The sequence below is a fragment of the Lactuca sativa genome, chromosome 9 (genome assembly GCF_002870075.4).
Source record: "Lactuca sativa cultivar Salinas chromosome 9, Lsat_Salinas_v11, whole genome shotgun sequence".
NCBI lineage: Eukaryota > Viridiplantae > Streptophyta > Magnoliopsida > Asterales > Asteraceae > Lactuca > Lactuca sativa.
This window is the reverse complement of record NC_056631.2, coordinates 21,467,583-21,488,114: the sequence shown is the minus strand read 5'-3', so window position 1 is coordinate 21,488,114 and position 20,532 is coordinate 21,467,583. Positions and strand designations below refer to the sequence as shown.

Below are 20,532 nucleotides of genomic sequence, written 5' to 3'. Positions count from 1 at the left end.
CATGTCCTAAAGGCAACCATGAGGGGGATGGAGTACAGCGAATGAACACCCAAGTTCATTAACCCCTACAGGTTGCGGACCTGCTAATGTTTCCCACTGGATCGTCTAGAAAGTCCGTGGTCGTCATCCAAACTCCGCTAGATGACTTGATCTCAAAACACATTGAGGCCTCTCATCACTTTTATTTTATCACACATCACTATCTACCCATGTTCTACCCAACATATTTGTAGATAAAAATACATATACAGTTTAAAACTTGTATAAAACATCAACTCAATAGTCACCTCAAATAAACAATTAATATATTTACACATAGCACATATTATAAGGTAAATACTTCATATCTATGTGTAAAATGAAAGTGACTATACACTCACTTGATTTGATGATAATCAGGCAACAATTCGTTTCCTAAAACGATCGATTCTAATAAAACCGGGAGTTTTATTGAGAAACCGGGCTCTACAAAGGTTGGGCTTCGAAACCAGAAAGATAAATTTTCCTGGCTTCTCTGGCACTTCGTGGAGTATTCCGGGGCTTATAATCGATACCGGGGCTTTGGGGAATGTTAAGATGAAGAAAATATGGAAAAGGGGTTAAAAGTGGCAAAACTCCAAAACTACCCGAGAAGGCTCGCATACCCCTTCTATTTATAGGGTCCGAAGGTCGGCTAGGGAGGCGGGGTCCGCAGGTGAGGGTGTGCAGGTGCTCGCACATGGGCTGCGCGTGCGAGGGCCTCGCTGGAGGCTTCTGATTGGACCGCGGTCTACTGGTCCACATGCGAGGTTCGGAGGCTAGGCGGTGCGAGGCTCGGTCCAACTGCGAGCTTCAGATTGGGCCTCCCTTTGGTTGAATCAGAAGAGGACACAGGGCGACACGGGGAAGTCTCGCATGCGAGGTGACTTATCAGAATTTCAGACACGTGGCACATGCGAGGCGAGGACACGTGGCAAAAGCGTGACTACGCAAATTTTCTCGATTTTTGTGCAAAAACTTCTAAAATCCATAACTTTCGCATACGAGCTCCGTGTTTGATGTTCTTTATATGCACGCGTAGCTAAAATTACGCTCTACAACTTCCGTTTATACTTCGTCGGCTAATTTTGACTTTAATTTTTATATTATTATTTTTAACAGACCGGGACAGGAAATCCGTTAAAAATTCATAACTTTTTCATCCAACGTCCGTTTTCATCAGACTTTTTACCGTTGTGCTACTAATGACGAGACCTTGAATTCTCGTTTAGGTCGTATCGGCTAAAAATCGCTCGATCTAAAATTCGAGTTTTTAGCTGTCTCCTGCTAAGCTGAAACTTCAAAAAATCATAACTTCCTCATACGAAGTCCAATTTGAGCGTTCTTTTTATCGAACTTCTCGGTTTAACGAATACTAAGACTTTCATTTAGATCACTAAGGCTAAAAAGTAGTTTATCAAAAACTCACTTTTTACGACATTTGACACCGTGCCGGTTTTGTCGTGAAACTTTGACATGTCATAACTTCTTCGTTATAACTCGGATTTTGGTATCCTTTATATCCCTAAATCCTTGTTTCGACCACTACAACTTTATGTAAAGATATCGGGATTATCTCACACTTTAATTTTGACACTTATTTTTATTCTTAATTAATTAAACCCTAATAATTAAGCATAAAACACATAATTCACATAATATTCACATAATTCCTTTTCATTTCTTCAAAATGGGTTACAAAGGTTAACCTAGACTATAATGTCAATATTAATGCCTAGATTAGAAACACGGGCATTACACATGACATGAGAACTATGCAACCCAAGCCCACAAGTTTTCAGGGTTTTCAACATATATAAAGGATGGTTCCGTGTTTTTGGGGCATTTTATGAGCCTCCATCATATATAGATCATCTTAAGAGAAACCTTAGCCCCTTTCACCATTTTGATCCTCCCCTCTCCTCTTTCATTCATTTATGAAGATTTTGGTGCTTTGAAAAAGAAGAAGACGTTCTTGGTGCTTAGATCCAACAAGCAAGTTCTCTCACCACCATAAAGACCATACCTTGGACCATGGTAAGTCTTCAAGTTCCAACCTTTATGTGTTATTCTTCTAAGACATATACTTTTATGCCTTTTTCTTCATGTTGGAGGTGGTTTGAGTGGTTGGATTCCATAAAGTTGGCAACTTTATGGATCCATGAGGTCCCTTTGAGGTTTGGTGTGCTAGATCAATGGGTTGGTTGAGTTTTGGTACTATGAATGAGATTTGGGTGTCATTTTCACCCCTTTTTGACCTGATCAAGTTCTAGACATGCATTGGACATGTATGTCCATAAAGCAAAGATTTCTATGTTGCTTTTGATGTATGAAAACCCTTTGGAAAGTTGGAATGGATGACTTACTGGATTAAGGACTTAAGGCATTAGTAGTAAGCATCAGACGTGGCTCACGATGTGACAATGATTTTTTTCATGATTTTTTTGACGGACTGAGCTCACGACATGACCAAGGAAGGTTCACATCGTGAGGTCAGCTGAGTAGGTCATCCAGGACCGAGTTGAACGAGTTGATGCGAGTTGAGTGTTGGAATCTGGCCAAGCACGTTCTCACGACATGAACAAGGATTGGTCACGACGTGAGTGTCAACTGATGGAAATGTTGACTGCTGACTTTGACCGTTGACTTTGAGTGTTGACTTTTAGTCAAATTGTTAGTTTTAGAAGGTGGAATCAGGGTTTACCTTGTATGGTTTGTTAGGAGGTGTATGACACTCGTTTGTTGGCTGTGTGAGCTGTTAGCTGTGGATTTTGTCGGTAAGGTGAGTCTCCTCCCTATATCCATGGGTCGAAGGCACAAATGCCGACCCATTATTCAATTGTGTAGAATGCTAGCTGTTGGGTGATATATATATATATATATATATATATATATATATATATATGTTGGCATGTCGGATTGAAATATACCCTAGGGCGGGGCCCATTATGGCATGTCGGGTTGAAATATACCCTAGGGTGTGGCCCACTATAGTATGTCGGGTTGAAATATACCATAGGGCGGGGCCCACTATCGTGTAATCAGGTTGAAATATACCCTAGGGTGGGCCCCATTATAGTATATTGGGTTGAAATATACCCTAGGGCGGGGCCGATACTTGCTTACTAGATTGGAATATACCCCAGGGCTAGGCCCAATTGTATGTTTGGTATGTGGTATTTTTAGGTAAACTCACTAAACTTTGTGCTTATGGTTTTCAGTTTATGTTTCAGGTACTTCTGTTTTCAAAGGGAAGAGCTCGGGATGATTACATGGCACACACCACTGGATTCCGCATTCTGTGATTTACTTTGATAGTGATGATGTTTTGATAAAACTTGATTACCTTGGTTTATGAAAATGATATGATTTAATGGTTTATTAATTTAAAAACGAAAATTTTTTTGGTCTTATATTTGGGACGTTACACCATAATTAAAAATCTAGCTCAATTGTCCAACATTCGGGGTTAAAAAATCAGTTTACCCTTTTCTTACTTGGCCCAACCCATTTGCTCAAAAAACTCAAATTTCTAAATGGCATCCCAAAACACAATATGACCCAACTTCCTAAATGGTCAAAGAATGTACCTTCATCCATTGCTCAAAGTAATTGAGGGAGCTTGTTTGGAGTTTTAGAGAAAAAACAACACACTGAAATTCAAAAAACTGTGTGAAATTGAATTTTCGGTTCATAAAAAAATAAGAGGATGAGAAGGCCAAGTGAATGTAATGAAATAAATTTGGTGTGTGATTTTCTAGAGGAACCAAATTTACGGATCATAGTTTTCAAAGCAATCATTCTAATTAATTTTAATATTGATTTTGCATAAATAATTTAGTGAGTTGTCAATTAAAATATGTTGGAACAAATAAGAAATAACATGTGGACTATACATTAAATCAAAAATGTTTAGAAAATGTCATGTGTTCAAATTAAGGCAAAGAGGACATGTGACAATAAATTTTTTATTTGTCAGGTAGTATGGAAAACAAGTTAAAAAAATTCAATGTTTTTTTTTTCTTTTTAATTTTTCAAAAACTGTAATTTTATTGTATTTTTGAATTAAAATAAAAAAATGATGTAGAGTGGAGTGGTTAGTGCCTTAGTGGTGTGTATCCCATACGTTTAGTGATAGTTAGTTGTGATAATGTGATACACACCACTATTAGTGGTGGGTATAGCGGATCGTCTAATAGACCATGTTTCCAATTTATATCGTGTGATTTTTAAGCCACAAAAATCAATTTTCCACGTTTTATAAATTATTTTTTTTCTCAACGCTTTAAATTGTTTGTTTTTTTATGTTATTTAAAATCGCTTTTTAGGACTACTATCAACCATAGCATTCTGTGTTTAGACCGTGGCAGCGGGTTTTTTTTTTCTTAATTTATTAATTTATTTATTTCGGTTCACAAATGGAATAAGAGTAGTTGTTGAAAATCTCTCTCTCATAATAATCATCTTGGAAAAATGACTTGATAGGGTAAGATATTTTTTGAAATGTACACATTTAGTCCTTATTCTTTTTTTTTTTGTAAAATAAATCCTTATACTTTATTTTTTGTAACAATGCAATCCTTATGACCGGCTATACACGGTATACCAGTCATATACGAATTTTCTTTTAGGAAAATGACTTGATAGGGTAAGATACTTTTTGAATTGTACACATTTAGTCCTTATTCTTTTTTTTCTGTAAAATAAACCCTTATACTTTATTAATATGTACACATTAGGTCATTTTCACCGGATTCTACAGGTTTTACTGATGTGGAAGCACAAGTGGCACTAAATAGCAATTAATTAGCTTAGTCACCGGAGGTGGGTGATCCTCCAGCAACAAGAAAAGGGCGGCGACCCTTCTATTTCCCATCTCTCTTCCTTCCGGTCAAACAACAACAACCAAACACTCTTTACCTGTTGTGTTGCTCCGATTTGTCTCTCTTTGCCTCCATCTTTAAGATATGTTGCCAGAAAAAGAAGAAAAAATCGACGAGGGGGCTACCATAGCAGCTCCTCGACGCCAACTATCGTCTCTACTCCCTCTTGCCTCCCCCTTCGACCTTGTTATTTTTGCCATTATTCCTCCTTGCTACCAGTGATGTGTAGGAACACACAAAGGAGTCGCCGAAGATCGGGGTTCTACCTCTTTTTCATGATGAATAAAAGTTGGAAAAATCTCGCTGTGGATATGTGGATGCCACCTGGGTATTTCATTTCAACAAAATAAAAGAAAGGGAAATGACTTGATAGGGTAAGATACTTTTTGAAATGTACACATTTAGTCCTTATTCTTTTTTTTTTTTTTGTAAAATAAACCCTTCCACGTCAGCAAAACCTATAGAATCCGGTAAAAAGGACCTAATGTGTACATATTAATAAAGTATAAGGGTTTATTTTACAAAAAAAAAGAATAAAGACTAAATGTATAAATTTCAAAAAGTATCTTACCCTATCAAGTCATTATCCCTAATCATCTTTCATTAGTTGGATATATATATATATATATATATATATATATATATATATATATATATATATAATTAAAATGGGCCAAAACTATACAATATTGGCTGAATACATAAAATAAGTACAACCTAGATATAGTAAATCTAATATGCTAACATCCCCAACTTCCCAGATTTTTCTCTTTATCTTGCCAAAGCTCCATCCAAAGCCTCTCTAACATCCCGTTTCCGAGTTCAACTTAACGAGAGAAGAGAAAGAAAATTGGTGGAAGCGGGAAGAAAATAAAAGAAAATAATGTTCTCGAGTTTCATTAAAGAAAAGAAATGGAATGATCACTTTCACTCATAACTTTCCTTATGATTTAGAGAGAAAGAACAAAATATTTATTTTTTTTTCCTATTTCTCTTCAACTCGGAAACACAAAAGACAAATATCTTTTAGAGTAAATTGCACGAATGGTCCCTATGGTTTAAGGTAATTTGTGCATTTGGTCCCTAACTTATTTTTGTAACTCGGAAAGTCGCTACTGTTTATTTTTGTTACGCGTTTGGTCCATGCCTTACCTAAAAAAAACTATTTTTCCCTTGATTTTTTAATTTATTTAATAAACACACCTCCAACCCCACACTTCTTATCTTACCTTACCTACTCTACCATTTTTTCTATTTAAATAATAGTTTTTTTAGGTAAGACAGAGACCAATCGCGTAACAAAAACAAACAGTAGGGACTTTCCGAGTTAAAAAAATAAGTTCGGGACCAAGTGCGCAAATTACCAAAAACCATATGGACCATTCGTGTAATTTACTCTATATTTTACTTTTATTTCTCTTCTTTTCTTTTCTGTGCTGCAACTTGAAAAAGGGGTGTAACTCAACCCCGATCCTTCATTCTTTTCTTTAAACTTATGCTGGTGAAATTGAAATATAGAGTTTTTTCTTATGTAAAAGTTTGCATGTTAAAAGAGAAAAAGAAATCTCCGTTTTCCCATTGGGGATCCCCAGTCCCCGTTGGGGGTGGGGATGTGGGTTTATTTATATTTCCCGATGGGGATGGGGATGAGAATGGGGATTGGAATGAGGATTCGGGGATGAGGATGGGGATGTGGATTGGGGTCCCGTGTGTTTCCCGCCCCCATTGCCATCTCTAATACTAAGAAGTAGAGAGAGAAAGAAAAAAGATTTGATTGGTTTGTTTCCCCGTTGCAAAATGTCATAACGCAAACGAGATGTGCCATAACATCAAGGGGAAAATGATTGTCATTGTGTTATGACCAAGTTATGGAGATGCCACATAGGCAAAAACGCCGTTGTTGGTACCCATACCGTATGCTCTTATGATATTGAAACATGGATTTTTATGACATTAATTGTTTAAATAACAATTTTCAAAAAGTTATTACCTTTTAAATTTTAGGGTGATAGATTCTTGATTGTGTTGAATCTTGATGGCTCCTAGTAGATCCATATAGCATATAGACGCGTCGAGTTGTTTTAATCATAATTTATGTCAAAACTATTATTCTTGAACCATTATATCATCTTTTTTAGTCAATATATATTTTAATAATCGCAAGCACTCAAGTGTCACAAAATACTAATAAAAAAGCATATGGTACAACTAACAAAACATGTGAAATCATCGTGTATATTTGTTTGCGGTTCACGAGTTATATAAAAAAATCACACACGTTATATAATAATGGCAATAAAATAGGATGGGTATTCATGTAGATTTGATGTGGGAAATCAATTTCGCATTACTCTATAAGATTCATACGAGTTTAAAAGTTTATATCTAGGAGAAAAAGATTTTGTTATCTTAATAATTAATTTTACAAGGATCAGAAAGATTCCAATACCATGTCTTAGTCAAACCCCACTTGACATTTCTTGAATATATTAAGATGAGTTAGAAAGAGATTAATTAACCAAAGAACACACAACTATATAAACCCATATCATCGCACATTCATAGACACCAAATTACAACAAGAAGTTCAGTAGCCTCATCGAGAGTTCCAAAACCCTCAAAAATGGCTATCGAAAAGCTTCAGAAAAGAGGGAAAAAAGCTCCAAAAGACGTTGCAATCATCTTTGGTGTAACTGGTCTTGTTGGAAAACAGCTTCTCGAGAAGCTACTTTCAAAATCCAAATGGAAGGTTTATGGCGTAGCCAGACGACAAGAGATGACGACGATCAAGAAACCAAACACAAACACAAACCCTAATTACCATTTCATTTCATGCAACCTTCTTGACCCTGTCGAAACCCAATCAAAACTTTCTCATTTGCATGATGTGACCCATGTGTTCTGGGTTACATGGGCTAGCCAGTTTCCATTAGATAGTGTAGAATGTTATGATCAAAACAAAGCCATGATGTCAAACGCATTAGACTCTATCCTCCCAGGAGCCAATTTGAAACACTTTTCTCTTCAAACTGGGACCAAACACTATGTGTCTTTACAAGGAAGTTCTCTTGATCATCTTGTGAAAAGAGTTTCTTATTATGATGAGAACTGCCCACGAGTCGAAGGGTGTAACTTTTATTATGGTCTCGAGGACTTGCTCAAAGAGAGGCTCATGGGTGTGGTTCCATGGTCGGTTCATCGTCCTGGTTTGATCATCGGGAGTTCACGAAAGACATTATATAACTTCATGGGAAGTTTATGCGTTTACGGGACCATTTGTAAGTATTTGAATCTTCCGTTTGTTTTTGGTGGAAGAAAAGATTGTTTTGAAGAGCAGTTTGTGGATGTCTCGGATGCTAGGCTTGTAGCCAAACAACAAATTTGGGCATCCACAAATGATTTGGTTCAATCAAACAATGGGCAGGCGTTTAATTCAATAAATGGAGATGGTTCTACTTGGAAGGATATATGGGGAGCGATCGGGGAAAAGTTTGGGGCGGTTGTCCCTTGGGAGATGTTGGAGGAGGATTTTACGTTTGCAGGGTGTATGAGTGATAAGGGGGCGGTTTGGAAGGAGATAGTGAAGAAAGAGGGTTTGGTTGAGACTGAAATGGAGGATCTGGCTAACTGGTATTTCTTGGATGCTTTGTTTCGGTGTCCGGTAAAGATGCTAGGGACAAGAGAGAAAGCAGATCGACTCGGGTTTACAGCGAGGTATTATGCTCTTGATTCGATGTCACATTGGATTGATGTTATGAGGAATGAAAAACTAATTCCTTGAAGTGATGGTGGTTTTGGAGGGTATGTGGTGTATTTTTTTTAAAATGTAGGGTGGAAAAGTAGGAAAGCGATAATTGTGGGGGTGTATATGTAAATTTTCCCATATAATTTGGAAAGGAATGTGGTGTACCACTCGTTTGCTGGTGCCTAGTTGTGATTATTTGAATATATATTGATGAAATTTGACTTCCTTTTTTCTTTTTCGATAATCTTGCACCCCTTTCTATGACATATAAATGAAATATTAATCTCCAATTCAATTCAATTCTCCTGGTTTTCCTGATCTTGTCTTTGTGTGAGACATTCAAACAAGAATCGAATTTTCTTGAAGATAGCAAGATGTAGGTGCCTATCATTTCAAACACCTTTACCTAATACCTGGCCAATTTTTTTTGACAAAAACCATAAGCGAATCCAAGTTTAAAAACAAGAAATAAGGACCAGTTCAGTTTATCTCAAACCACATACACCATTTGTGTGATTTACTTGAGATTATTTAAATGTAGCTATTCAAGGAAAGATACTTGAGGATTTTTTGATATTACACAATCTTAAATAAAAATATTTTAAGTAGTTTCTCACTCTCAAAGGGCCTTGGAATATACTCCATTAACTAATATTTTTTATTAATATAAGTTATAAAGATATTTTAATTATAAGATACGATACGGTTTGTATTTCTTTATGTAAAATTTGGTGGAAAACATTAAAAAATGATATCGTATTTTGGTTTATATCTCTTTATGTTAACTTGAAAGAAAAATATTAAAAAGATACCATATATTAGTAGAACGAATCATGAATTAACCTTGTTTATTTTTTAAAATAGAACAACATTTCTCGTCGTGTCTTATGAGACGTTTATTATTTACAATAGATTACAAAGGTAATATTTATGATAATAGGACATAAAGAATTCAGTATTATATTTTCATATCATTTGGGAACGAAAGTTATATAAATGTATTATGTCATTAAAATTTTCATCTAAATCTAAATCTATAATATATGAATCTTTTAAGGATGGACGGAGTGACAACAAACTAAGGTGTTAAAGTTGACGGTTGAAATGCAGAATTTCACATAAGAAGTTGAGGCGGAATTTTTTTCTATAATGAAAGCCTTATGATTGAGATGTAACATTTCACATAAAAAGATCCAAGATTCAGACCTTAATATGTTTAAAATATTGCTAGTGTTTCACGATTGACCTTCCATGTGATTTTGAGGCGTGTTTATGTAGACCACTCAGGTAATACAATTTACTATTTTAAAAAAATTGAATTTTGATTTTTTTGATCAATTTGGTTTAATATCATTTATAAATAGTTTTTTAGGAAACAAACAACACTTTTTTTTTTCTATTTCTTTTGAGTGTTTTTTTTTAATGAGAAAGATACTATTATTGCCTTTTCTTTGTAATTGATTTTTTGGTGAGTGTATGCCGACTTACTATTAGTATGAATAAAATGAAATGCCATAATTTTTCTTTTCAAGCTATGAAAATCATGTGTTTATATAACTTTTATATATAAGAATTATAAATAATTTGTTCATATGCATTTTGAGCAATTGGGTATTATTTTATGCTATTTCCGTTCCATAGTAATTGCTCACCATTATTTTGAAATATATCATAAAAGAAAATGATTCAAAATGGTATTATTTTTAAGCAACCTTTTTATGCCAATACTTTGTCGTAACATTAAAGAAAAGTTTTCATTAATTTTTTTATGTAAATTCCAAATTTCTATAATTTAATCATAAATTTAATAATCGATAATATGTGATGAGAATATACTCCATTAGTTTTAGATGTGTACATTTTTTATAAGGTACAATAAAACTTCCATATTTACAAATAAAGACAAATGAAAAGCATATGGGTAGAGTGACCAAATTAATTATTATTAGTGAACAAACAAATAATCGTAAAGCAGAACTTTTTGTAGCACTATTATATCTTTTAGATGATCAGATAAAAGAATGGCGTACATCTTTTTAAACATAAATGTTTAGACTTTGTATTACAATAATCACCGGTAACCTTATAAATAGATTAGAAGAAATGGGCCACTTCTTTATTTCATTCATGCACAATCATAAAAATCAACATGTACAAAGAAGTTTCCTCCGTGTTTAATTAATCCATGTCTTAACAAAAATTTCATTTATTCCTCCAGCCCCACACAATTTACGGTGTTAATACCATTTTTAGTGTCAAAATGTTTAAATGCTCGTTGACGAATTTCTTGGTTTATCATTGTTAAGAGGTAAGGCTAAAAACATTTTACTAATAACTAAAGCATTTGTATTATATTCTTAATTTATGAAACACCAACGTATTAATATACCGATTAATAAAGTTTAAAGGATAGTAGGTACGGTCGTTCCTTTCTGGTTATTATAATTAATAAGGGGGGATTATAAAAATATTAACCAACTTTAGTTATTTTCACATTTTAGTAATCATCTTTAAAAACAATAGTTTTTGGTATAAAGGTTTTAAAAAAAATTCTAATTTAAGTAATCATCTTTAAAAACAATCAATATTTGGTTATGACGTTTTAAAATTTTATATATTGGTAATATGATAATTTGCTCAACACGTATGACAGTAGACAGATTTGATTCCAACATTACAATAGTTTTTTCCATTAACAATCATCCACTAGAATATGAAAAAAAATTGTTTATCTTAATCAAAGCAGATACATCTCAAAGTTTACTAATTCAAACACAATCTTTTTAATTCGTTACCCTATATAAAAAATAGATTTTATTTTTATATCTTGGAGAAAAAGATTTTGTTATCTTAACTTTGACTTTTTTTGAATATATTAAGATGAGTTAGAAAGAGATTAATTAACCAAAGAACACACAACTCGGGTTTATAACGAGGTATCATGCTCTTGATTCGATATCACATTAGATTGTTGTTATGAGGAATGAAAAACCAATTCCTTATGTGGTGTATTTTTTTTAAATGTAGGGTGGAAAAGTAGGAAAGCGATAATTATGGGAGTGTATATGTAAATTTTCTCATATAATTTGGAAAGGAATGTGGTGTACTCCCGTACCACTCGTATGCTGGTGCGTAGTTGTGATTATTTTTCAAATATTGATGAAATTTGACTTGCTTTTTTCTTTTTCAATTCTCCTAGACTCCTAGTTGTGATTATTTGAATATATATATGTAAATTTTCCCAAATAATTTGGAAAGGAATGTGGAGTACTCGTTTGCACCCCTTTCTACGACATATAGATGAAATATTAAACTCCAATTGAATTCAATTCTCCTGGTTTTCCTGATCTTGTCTTTGTGTGAGACATTCAAACAAGAATCGAATTTTCTTGAAGATAGCAAGATGTAGGTGTCTATCATTTCAAACACCTTTACCTAATACCTGGCCAAAATTTTGACTATTTCATCTTTTTACCTAATATCTTTACCGAAACTAATTAATTTACCTTTACCTAATATGAAGATAATCTTTACCCGTGGACAAAAATTGTGAAGTGAGTATGAGTATGAACTGTGAAGGTCATCTTTTTTGGAAATTAAGGAATTTAAGGGAGAGTGCAAAGATAAGAAAGAAGAGGAGGCTGAAGGCAAAAAGCATGAAGGCTGAAAGAGCAATCATGTTGGATTCTATGCCAAGTGCTTCTTTCAAATAGCCTTTCACTGTACCCTGGAAACCTCCAGGTCCTATGATGGGTTCTTCCACGTCAGCAAGTTGAGACCCAATGAGACCTTGCAATGTCCATGCAATTGGACATAGGTAGTAGAACCAGATCCACCATCCGGGTATTAACTACATACAAAACACAAAAGTAAATAAAAAAAAAGGGAAATAAATAAAACATTGGTATTAGGTAAAAGTTAGTTTACCGGTTTTGGGACAAGAAAACCAGCAAGGAGGTTCCATAATGAGTAAAAAGCAGCAGAAACAACAGCAGCCATTTGTTGAGATGGTGCAAGACCAATAGCCAACATTCCATAGAAGGTAAAGTAAGTGAAAGTTAAAAACATGAACACAAGGTAGAGTAAAAACTTCCCTGCACCAACCACAACAATAATAATTTGTAATTGTATTTTATTCACAGTAAAAGAAGGTAAATATATAAGTATCAATGTATCATACCAATTGTCCTCTGAAAGTTGATCATGAAGTATGTAGTGATGCCATATAATATTGTCTGGGCCGCGATGTATGGGATCTCCACAAGACCCTACAGTAGAAATCAAACTCAAAACTCATATGTAGAAAGAAAAAACAAACAAACTGACAAAAAAAGATAAAACATGATTATTTACCTGTGCTATAGCATAAGGGATTGCAGAATACATTCCAGCTGCTCTCTCACGATAAAAAACTGTTCTTTCAATTGCGATCACTGGTTGTACAGATGAAGAGTTGTTTACACCAAGAAACATGACAGCAGTATAAAGAGCACCCATTACCACCATTAAGTTTTGGCTGCTGTTTCTGCAGAATTAATAAATTAACGGTTTATTTGTTTAACAAGAAATGTGATGCCAAAAACCAATCAACAGATGACATGTTACCTTTTTGACCCGACATCCCAAAATACAGAACCAACAATCAAGGCACACATAGTTGTGAAGAACAATCTCACAGCATTGTATTCTGGGCTTCTCCAATACACAAGATTCTGCTTCCATAAGCAAGTACTGAATTGAGAGAAACCAGTTTGGGAGTATGTGGAAGAGAAGTGTAAAGGTTCAGAGCCAGGTTGTGGAGTACTCGTTTGTTGAATCAAAGCTTCAATATCTCTATCAAAAGATGTTGATTAAAAATATCAAGCTTTTGTTTAGAGTAAGTACTCACAAGTCACAACACCAATTATAAAAGATTACCTATATTGCTTAGAGTTTTTATAAATCACGGAAAAGTCTTGCCCCAGTCTTTCTTCGGCAGCAGGTGTAGTCATTTCAAGCATCCAATTCGCAGGATTGTATTCACTTGGCATCGGTGTAATTCCGTTTATACTCTGGAAAGGAAAAAAAGAGAAAATGTAAAACCATAGAAACAATGTTCCTTTTGAAGCATGATGATGGATTTCTTTTTTACCTCAAAGTACTTGATCAAAATGTTTGACCTCTCACCTACTTTTCCACCATAAATCACACGTCCTCCTCTTTTCATAAGAAGTAGCTGAGGATGAAACATAGTGTATAAGAACAAAGTATCCACATGACTTATAATAAAGGTCAAATTAGTAAAAACCGAACCTCATCAAATGCTTCAAATATTTCAATACTGGGTTGATGAATGGTGCAAACCACTGTCCTTCCGGTATCAACTGTGTTACGTACAGTCCGCATGACAATGGCAGCAGCTCTTGCATCAAGTCCAGATGTGGGTTCATCCATGAATATGATTGAAGGGTTTGCAACAAGCTCAACTGCAATTGTTAACCGTTTTCTTTGTTCAGTTGACAATCCTGTACTCCCAGGCAAGCCTACTAAAGCATCTCTTAGATTATCAAGCTCAACTAATTTCATCACCCCCTCAACAAATTCCTGCACAATATAATGGACCAATCAGATAAGAAATTTTACATCGGGTGAAAATGGTGGAAAACCTGAAACTAACTCGTCTTTGTTTTTTGTTGACATCTGGAGAAAGGCGGAGAAAAGCAGAGAACAAGAGGGATTCGATGACTGTGACTTGAGGAGAGTGTATATCGTTTTGCTCTACATAACCAGAAACCCTAGCGAAAGTAGATTGCTCTTTTTGGAAGCCCGAGATACTGATTTCCCCTTCGATGTATCCACCGGTTTTCCTACCAGCAAGGACATCCAATAAGGTGGTCTTACCTGCTCCACTTGATCCCATTAGGGCAGTAAGGACACCTGGCAAAAACACTCCACTCACATCTGACAACAGTTGCAGCTTCCTTTCTGTTTCTGGAACACCTTCCAAATTCATGTCCTGGAAAAAGTTGAGTAATTTTAACTTTTAAGCTAAATGGTGGACACCTAATTATTCATGTGTTAAGCTGTTGTACCTTTGGCATGTCAACAAAGTAATTGACATTATGAAAAGTCATTGATAAGGGCTTGAATGGGAGAGTCATGCCTTGTCTTCTACAACTAGTGTCAGCAGGTGGTGCCTGATTGCCAGCTGCATCACCAGTTAAGATGCAACTTGCAAATTGGAGTTTCTTTTAACATATACTCCCTCCATAATGTAAATTGCAACATCATATAGTTTATAAAAAATGTTATTAGGACAACCCAAAAAGAAAAATGTTGCATTTTTTTTTGGAAGGAGGGAGTATATAAGTTTAATTTTAAAGCATGCAACTGTAAGAGTAATTAACCTGTGGAATCTGTTGAATTGTTTTCTCCGGTATCAGGTGGAACTATCTGTGCACTTTTTAGAGCTGTGATGCAAATTGAAACAGTTACCAGACTTAAAAAAAACATTAAGACATGGAAATATGAATAAGTGACACATACGATTAAGATAATCCAAACTGAGAGTCACTATGATATTGAAAGCCAAAGCATAAAGTAACAAGACACCAACTCCAAGCCAATACCAATTATCATCAGCAGGCAAATCATGGAACTGAAGAACGGTGTATCCAAGGGTAGTATTGGTACCAGTGAGGTTCTGTAAAGTGGTAGTGTTTGAATTTAATGACAACATTGAATTATCATAGAGAAGACATACATACATAAGTGTTAATTGGTGAGAGAAACAGACCTTCATCCATCTTGTGGAAGTAAATTCGTTAACAGCAATTGCACTTTGTGCGTATGAGAGAGGTGACATCCAAAAACCCCAAATCCACCATGGCTTAATCATATCTGAAAGAAGATAATTTAATTTGTATGAAAATTAAATTAAAAAACACTTTAGCAATTTAATTAATTACCTTTGGGCATGATAAATCCACCGAGCAAGAATACCACAAGCAGGGCAGCTGAACCGAAAGTATTGGCAATGATCACATTTCTTGCAACTGCAGCCAATGTACGAAAGAGACCTAAAGCCATCTGGTGCATTGAAAACAGAACAAACACGTAACGGAAAAACCTGAGAAGAATTCAAGTAATCAAGTCATAAGAGCATGTCAAGATTCTAATGACAGTTTTTATAAGAGGCAATAAATAGGGCATACCTTCCTACACTAGGGGAAAAGCCAACACTGTAATACACTATAGTAGACCATACAATAGCTTCAACAGCAGAGTAGGGAACACGGAGAATCCAACTAGAAACAGACCATGCCCATGCAGGATAGAAATTATTATCCCTTTGCTTGTAAAATACAGGTAGTCGGAATATCATAAGTGGGAGCTCAGAAAATCCATTGAACATCATGTGCACGAGTGCGAAAAATAAGCAACCAAGATATAGGCTTCCATCTGTTAAATTTGTGGGGTGTAATCTTGTCCTTATGAAGAGTGTGCATGTAACAAATCCGACAAATGCAACCTGTAGGTCATGTGATAGATAAATGTTATGTTACATTTGAAAATCACACAATCATTTACAATACCCTCCTCTTGAGTTTGAGGGGTTGTTAGATGTTAATACTTTGTGTAATTTCTATAATTTCTGTATGTTCAAATACATTTTCAAGAAACAAGAATATAATGTGACACACGTTTTGTAACAGAAGTAAATACTTGAAACATGGAAAGCAAGAGATAGATCATGCCTGGATGGTCTTGAAAATATAAAGAAAACTATGTCTTTTGATCAATAGAAATTCTCTTGAGAAACAAGCTTGGAAAAGCCTCCATTTTGATACGCCATACTCCTTTTTCCTCAAAGCTGACACGTGGCCCTTAGATTTATCAAACGGTACAGAAAGTGAAGACTCCAGAGACCTTCCATAGATGGATTTTTTGTAAGCCTCAGAAATCTTTGAAACTGGAATGTATTCATATGCTTTTGAAGAATCAGCCCAATATTGAGCCTGATCTTTTCTTGATGTGACCTATTATAAAATTACACATCAGCATTCAGCAGTAAAGTTTCCTAATAAAAAAGTGATATTCTAGAAAATTAATAATCAAATAAACATAAAAAATACCTCTTGAAGAAAATCTGCAGTGCCTTTACGTGGGGGCTTTTGAAAACCTAATGATTCAAAGAACTCAAGCACTTGTTCTCGAGGACCTTCATATACCACATGGCCTTCTGATAATACCACCAGATCATCAAAGAGATCAAATGTTTCAGGTGCAGGCTGAAGAAGAGCCATCAGAACTGTGGCTTCCATTTGATGAACAAAATTCTTTATGCATCTCACAATTTGATACGTTGTTGAGCTATCTAGTCCAGTTGATATTTCATCCATAAAAAGGGTTTTCCTTGGACCAACCACCATCTCACCTAAAAATAAAATATGCTTTACTCAAACTATTTGTTTTTTTTTTTTCACAAAAGGAACCATTTTTATGACTGAAAAAGAGAGAAAAGAACCTGTAGTAACTCTCTTTCTCTGACCACCTGAAATACCCCTGAGCATATCATTTCCAACAAATGTCTCTGAACATACATCAAGACCAAGCACCTTCAACATGTAATCTGTTGAAATACTATGTCTTTTTCCAGCAACAGAGGATGCCTAGTAATTTACATATATACAACTAAATTTTCAGATAACAGTGTAGATGTGTATGGGATGTAGTGAAAGTATACTACAATTCTGAAAATGGTAACCTTCATAAATGCATCAACTTCAGGGCTAGGGCGTACTTTGTTTTCCTTTTCCAAACGAGTAAGTTCTCTCAAGTTTCCTGGATGTATAAGATATTACAAGACAAAAAAATAGAAAACATTGCCATAAAGGAATATACAGAGGTTTTCAGCAAGACAAACCTGCAAACCCTTCACCTTCACATCTAGCACCAAAATCCAGAGTTTCTCGTACTGTTAGTTCTGCAATGTGGTTATCTGTTTGACTAATGTAAGCTGAAGTCCTTTGAACACAGAACTCATGAAGTTCATGGCCATTATATGTAATCTTACCACTTTTCTGAAAACAATATAGCATGTTAAATGAAAAGGGTCAAACATTCATGTCCAAAACCATGCAATTATGCATGTGCATAGATACCTTTAAGCTAGTATCAAGTTTTCCTGCAAGAGCTAATAGCAATGTAGATTTCCCGGAACCAGGTGGGCCCAAAAGCAATGTCATCCTGTTCATAAGTCAAACATAAATAGACTTAATATGACACTTTCTTTTGTTAAATTGACAATCAATTTCCTAGAGTGATGAGGTAAAGTAGTGGAAAATTCAAATAACGCACATCTGTTTAAACTCTTCAGATTTGATCATTAAGCTCCCAGATAAAACAATATATCTCTAACTTTGAAAAAGGAAAGAAACAAGAAAAGGAACTGAATAGTGCCTACCTTGCTTCAAATTTAGCACCTTTTAGTGCTACTAAATAGTATGAAGTATGAACATTTAATATTTTCTTTCCCCTTTCCTCTTGTCGTAAAAGCATGACAATCATATTAAGACTCAAAATGGATTAAGATCACTGTTCAATTTCAAAATGGTTTTTCAGTTTCAAAATTTGCTACTAATACAAACATTGCTTAAACCGTATTATCCTCAAACTCTCAAAGTAACCAGTAATTACAATGTATACAAACTCAATAAACTGTTATCTCTGTCCCTTGATTTGTATTGAACTCATATTCCTGTTACACAAACACTTGGAACAATACGTGTTTCTGCAATTGTCCATGCATACCAATTTCCCAAGTATAAGTGTGGACAAACCTCTCTCTCAAAATTACAAGGTTTTATGTTTGATTCAATCGCCAACAAATGACATTAAACAATTCTCTGCAACATCATTTTATAATATAAAATATGGTAGTCAAATCACTTATAAACGCTTTATGTATGTGTCTATGATTCATGCAATAGAACATCTCCTACGGATGCAAAATGATGAAATTCTATTTTCCACTTCCAAGTTATCACGTATTAGGAGACAATGTACATATACAAATTACAATAGTACCTTCCTGGTTTTATTGAGCCACTAATCTCCTTCAAGATTGATAGACGATGTCTCCGTGGGTGGAAAATCCTCAAATTCGTTAAGACATGCTGTAAGCACCAGTGAAGTCAAAACGAAATCAGTAAGCAACTTATATAAAAGGTAACGTCATACATGCATGTCATAAATGCATGTTACATATATTAGAGATTTGAAGACCGAAGCTACTTATCCATCATAAAAATTGTATGTGTTCGATAAATATTTGAAGAAAACACTAATAAATACATTAAGCTTACAAAAGAACATACCTATGAAGATTGATAGTGAAATCTACTTAAATTTTGACCAAAAGTTAATGTTCCAAATTTGAATAGTTCGTTAAATGAATGAGACGATGACCACACACACTGACCTCAATCACGTCACGAGAATAATTAACTAAAGTCGGTAAAGCTCTAGAGCCAATCACTACATCTGCCTCAATGTTCAGCTTCTCAAACCTAACTTCAACCTTCGGAACCTCCAATCCAACTCTTTTCCCATCATCAATGCAAAAATTGATAAACAAAACAAAATTAGACTCATCAATACCTCAAAAGAAAATTGAAACGGTAAATTTGACTAAAGAGATTTCTCCAAATTTAAACAGATTCTGAAGTGAGTAAAACTAAAAACCTAGCATCAAGTAATGCGAATACCGATCGAATCGTTCTTTGATGGCCGCAAGGAGTTTATAATTATCCTGTTCAGACGTAGCGAGAGCTTTCCTAACGATAAGTGAACGGTTGCGTCGATCAAGTTTCGTAACGTCTATCGTTTCCGTTCTCTCTTCAGAGCCATTTGATCCGGATACTGAGCGTTTCAGTAACGCGAATTTCTTCTCCTTTCTTGATGGTAGCCTCTCTATCGCCGCCCATAGAAGCTCCGTCTCGTCTCGTTGAGCCTCCTCAGCATTTGACCGCCATGAAAACATATCATGACCGCTCTCGATGTCCACATCGAAGTACTCGGTGCCATCTGACGCTGCCATTGAGATCTGCCCTTCCTAATATTCCTGTTAAATTTTCTGCATGATCACTGATCAACAAATCGCTCGACGCTTAACTGTGAATGGTATTGCCTTCGAGATCGTTAAATCTCTGACACACACACAGAATTGGATCGTTCAGGGTTCACGGGGACGAACAGTTTCTCGGCGAGCTGATAACGCTATTCCTTAGCAAATTACAGTTGGCCCGCGAATTTTGAAGTGATGAAAAGACGAAAATATCCCCCTTTATGTGCTATTTTGCATTTGATATTTTAATTTTGAGTTTTTGACTATTTAGTCCATCACGTTTCATATAAAATGAAATCAATAAATTCTAGGTTAAAATATTTAAATACATATTTAATATTTATTATTTCATTAATACATATTTAACGAAGTAAATTACACAAATAGTCCCTCATATATCAAAAGACATGTTCAATCTATATTTTCAAAAATAAACTTGGATTGCCTCTTGTGCCATTAAAAGTTGCGTGCTTCATCCCTAACAAATGATTTTGTTTCGGTTTTAGTCTATGCCATGTCTAAATGACTATAATGTCCTTTGTCTATTTATTTTTCAATTAATTTATTATTATTATTATTATTATTATTATTATTGTTAAATTAAAAAAAATAAGGCCCACTCCCCACATTCCCACCCACCTCACCCTCCCTTTAGTGATATCTCTTTTTCTTTCTCTTCTCTAAACTTTTTGAAGACACCCTAAACCACACTCCTTAACTACCATTGACAGTTGCTCCCTCAGGTGGCTATTCCTATCATCATCGCCATTCTCCAACGA

General features: G+C 35.0%; 2 protein-coding genes across 2 annotated transcripts; one reads left to right on the top strand and one right to left on the bottom strand.

The window, feature by feature from the left end:
- Positions 1-7,429: 7,429 nt before the first annotated feature.
- On the top strand, positions 7,430-8,862 carry LOC111880072 ((S)-8-oxocitronellyl enol synthase CYC2). The gene has a single exon (XM_023876481.2). It carries the CDS (start codon positions 7,525-7,527, stop codon positions 8,680-8,682), a length of 1,158 nt encoding a protein of 385 aa, XP_023732249.1. The 5' UTR covers positions 7,430-7,524; the 3' UTR covers positions 8,683-8,862.
- A 3,291-nt stretch (positions 8,863-12,153) lies between these two features.
- Positions 12,154-19,926, bottom strand: LOC111880083 (ABC transporter G family member 31). The gene is made up of 24 exons (XM_023876491.3): positions 19,395-19,926; positions 19,109-19,229; positions 18,715-18,803; positions 17,790-17,874; positions 17,552-17,708; positions 17,393-17,469; positions 17,153-17,297; positions 16,761-17,062; positions 16,383-16,664; positions 15,840-16,156; positions 15,594-15,754; positions 15,422-15,525; positions 15,172-15,328; positions 15,033-15,095; positions 14,718-14,833; positions 14,303-14,641; positions 13,939-14,229; positions 13,778-13,861; positions 13,564-13,697; positions 13,252-13,479; positions 13,000-13,171; positions 12,827-12,914; positions 12,574-12,740; positions 12,154-12,496 (listed from the first exon to the last, which is right to left on the bottom strand). Exons 1-24 carry the CDS (start codon positions 19,724-19,726, stop codon positions 12,227-12,229), a joined length of 4,281 nt encoding a protein of 1,426 aa, XP_023732259.1. The 5' UTR covers positions 19,727-19,926; the 3' UTR covers positions 12,154-12,226.
- Positions 19,927-20,532: the final 606 nt, after the last annotated feature.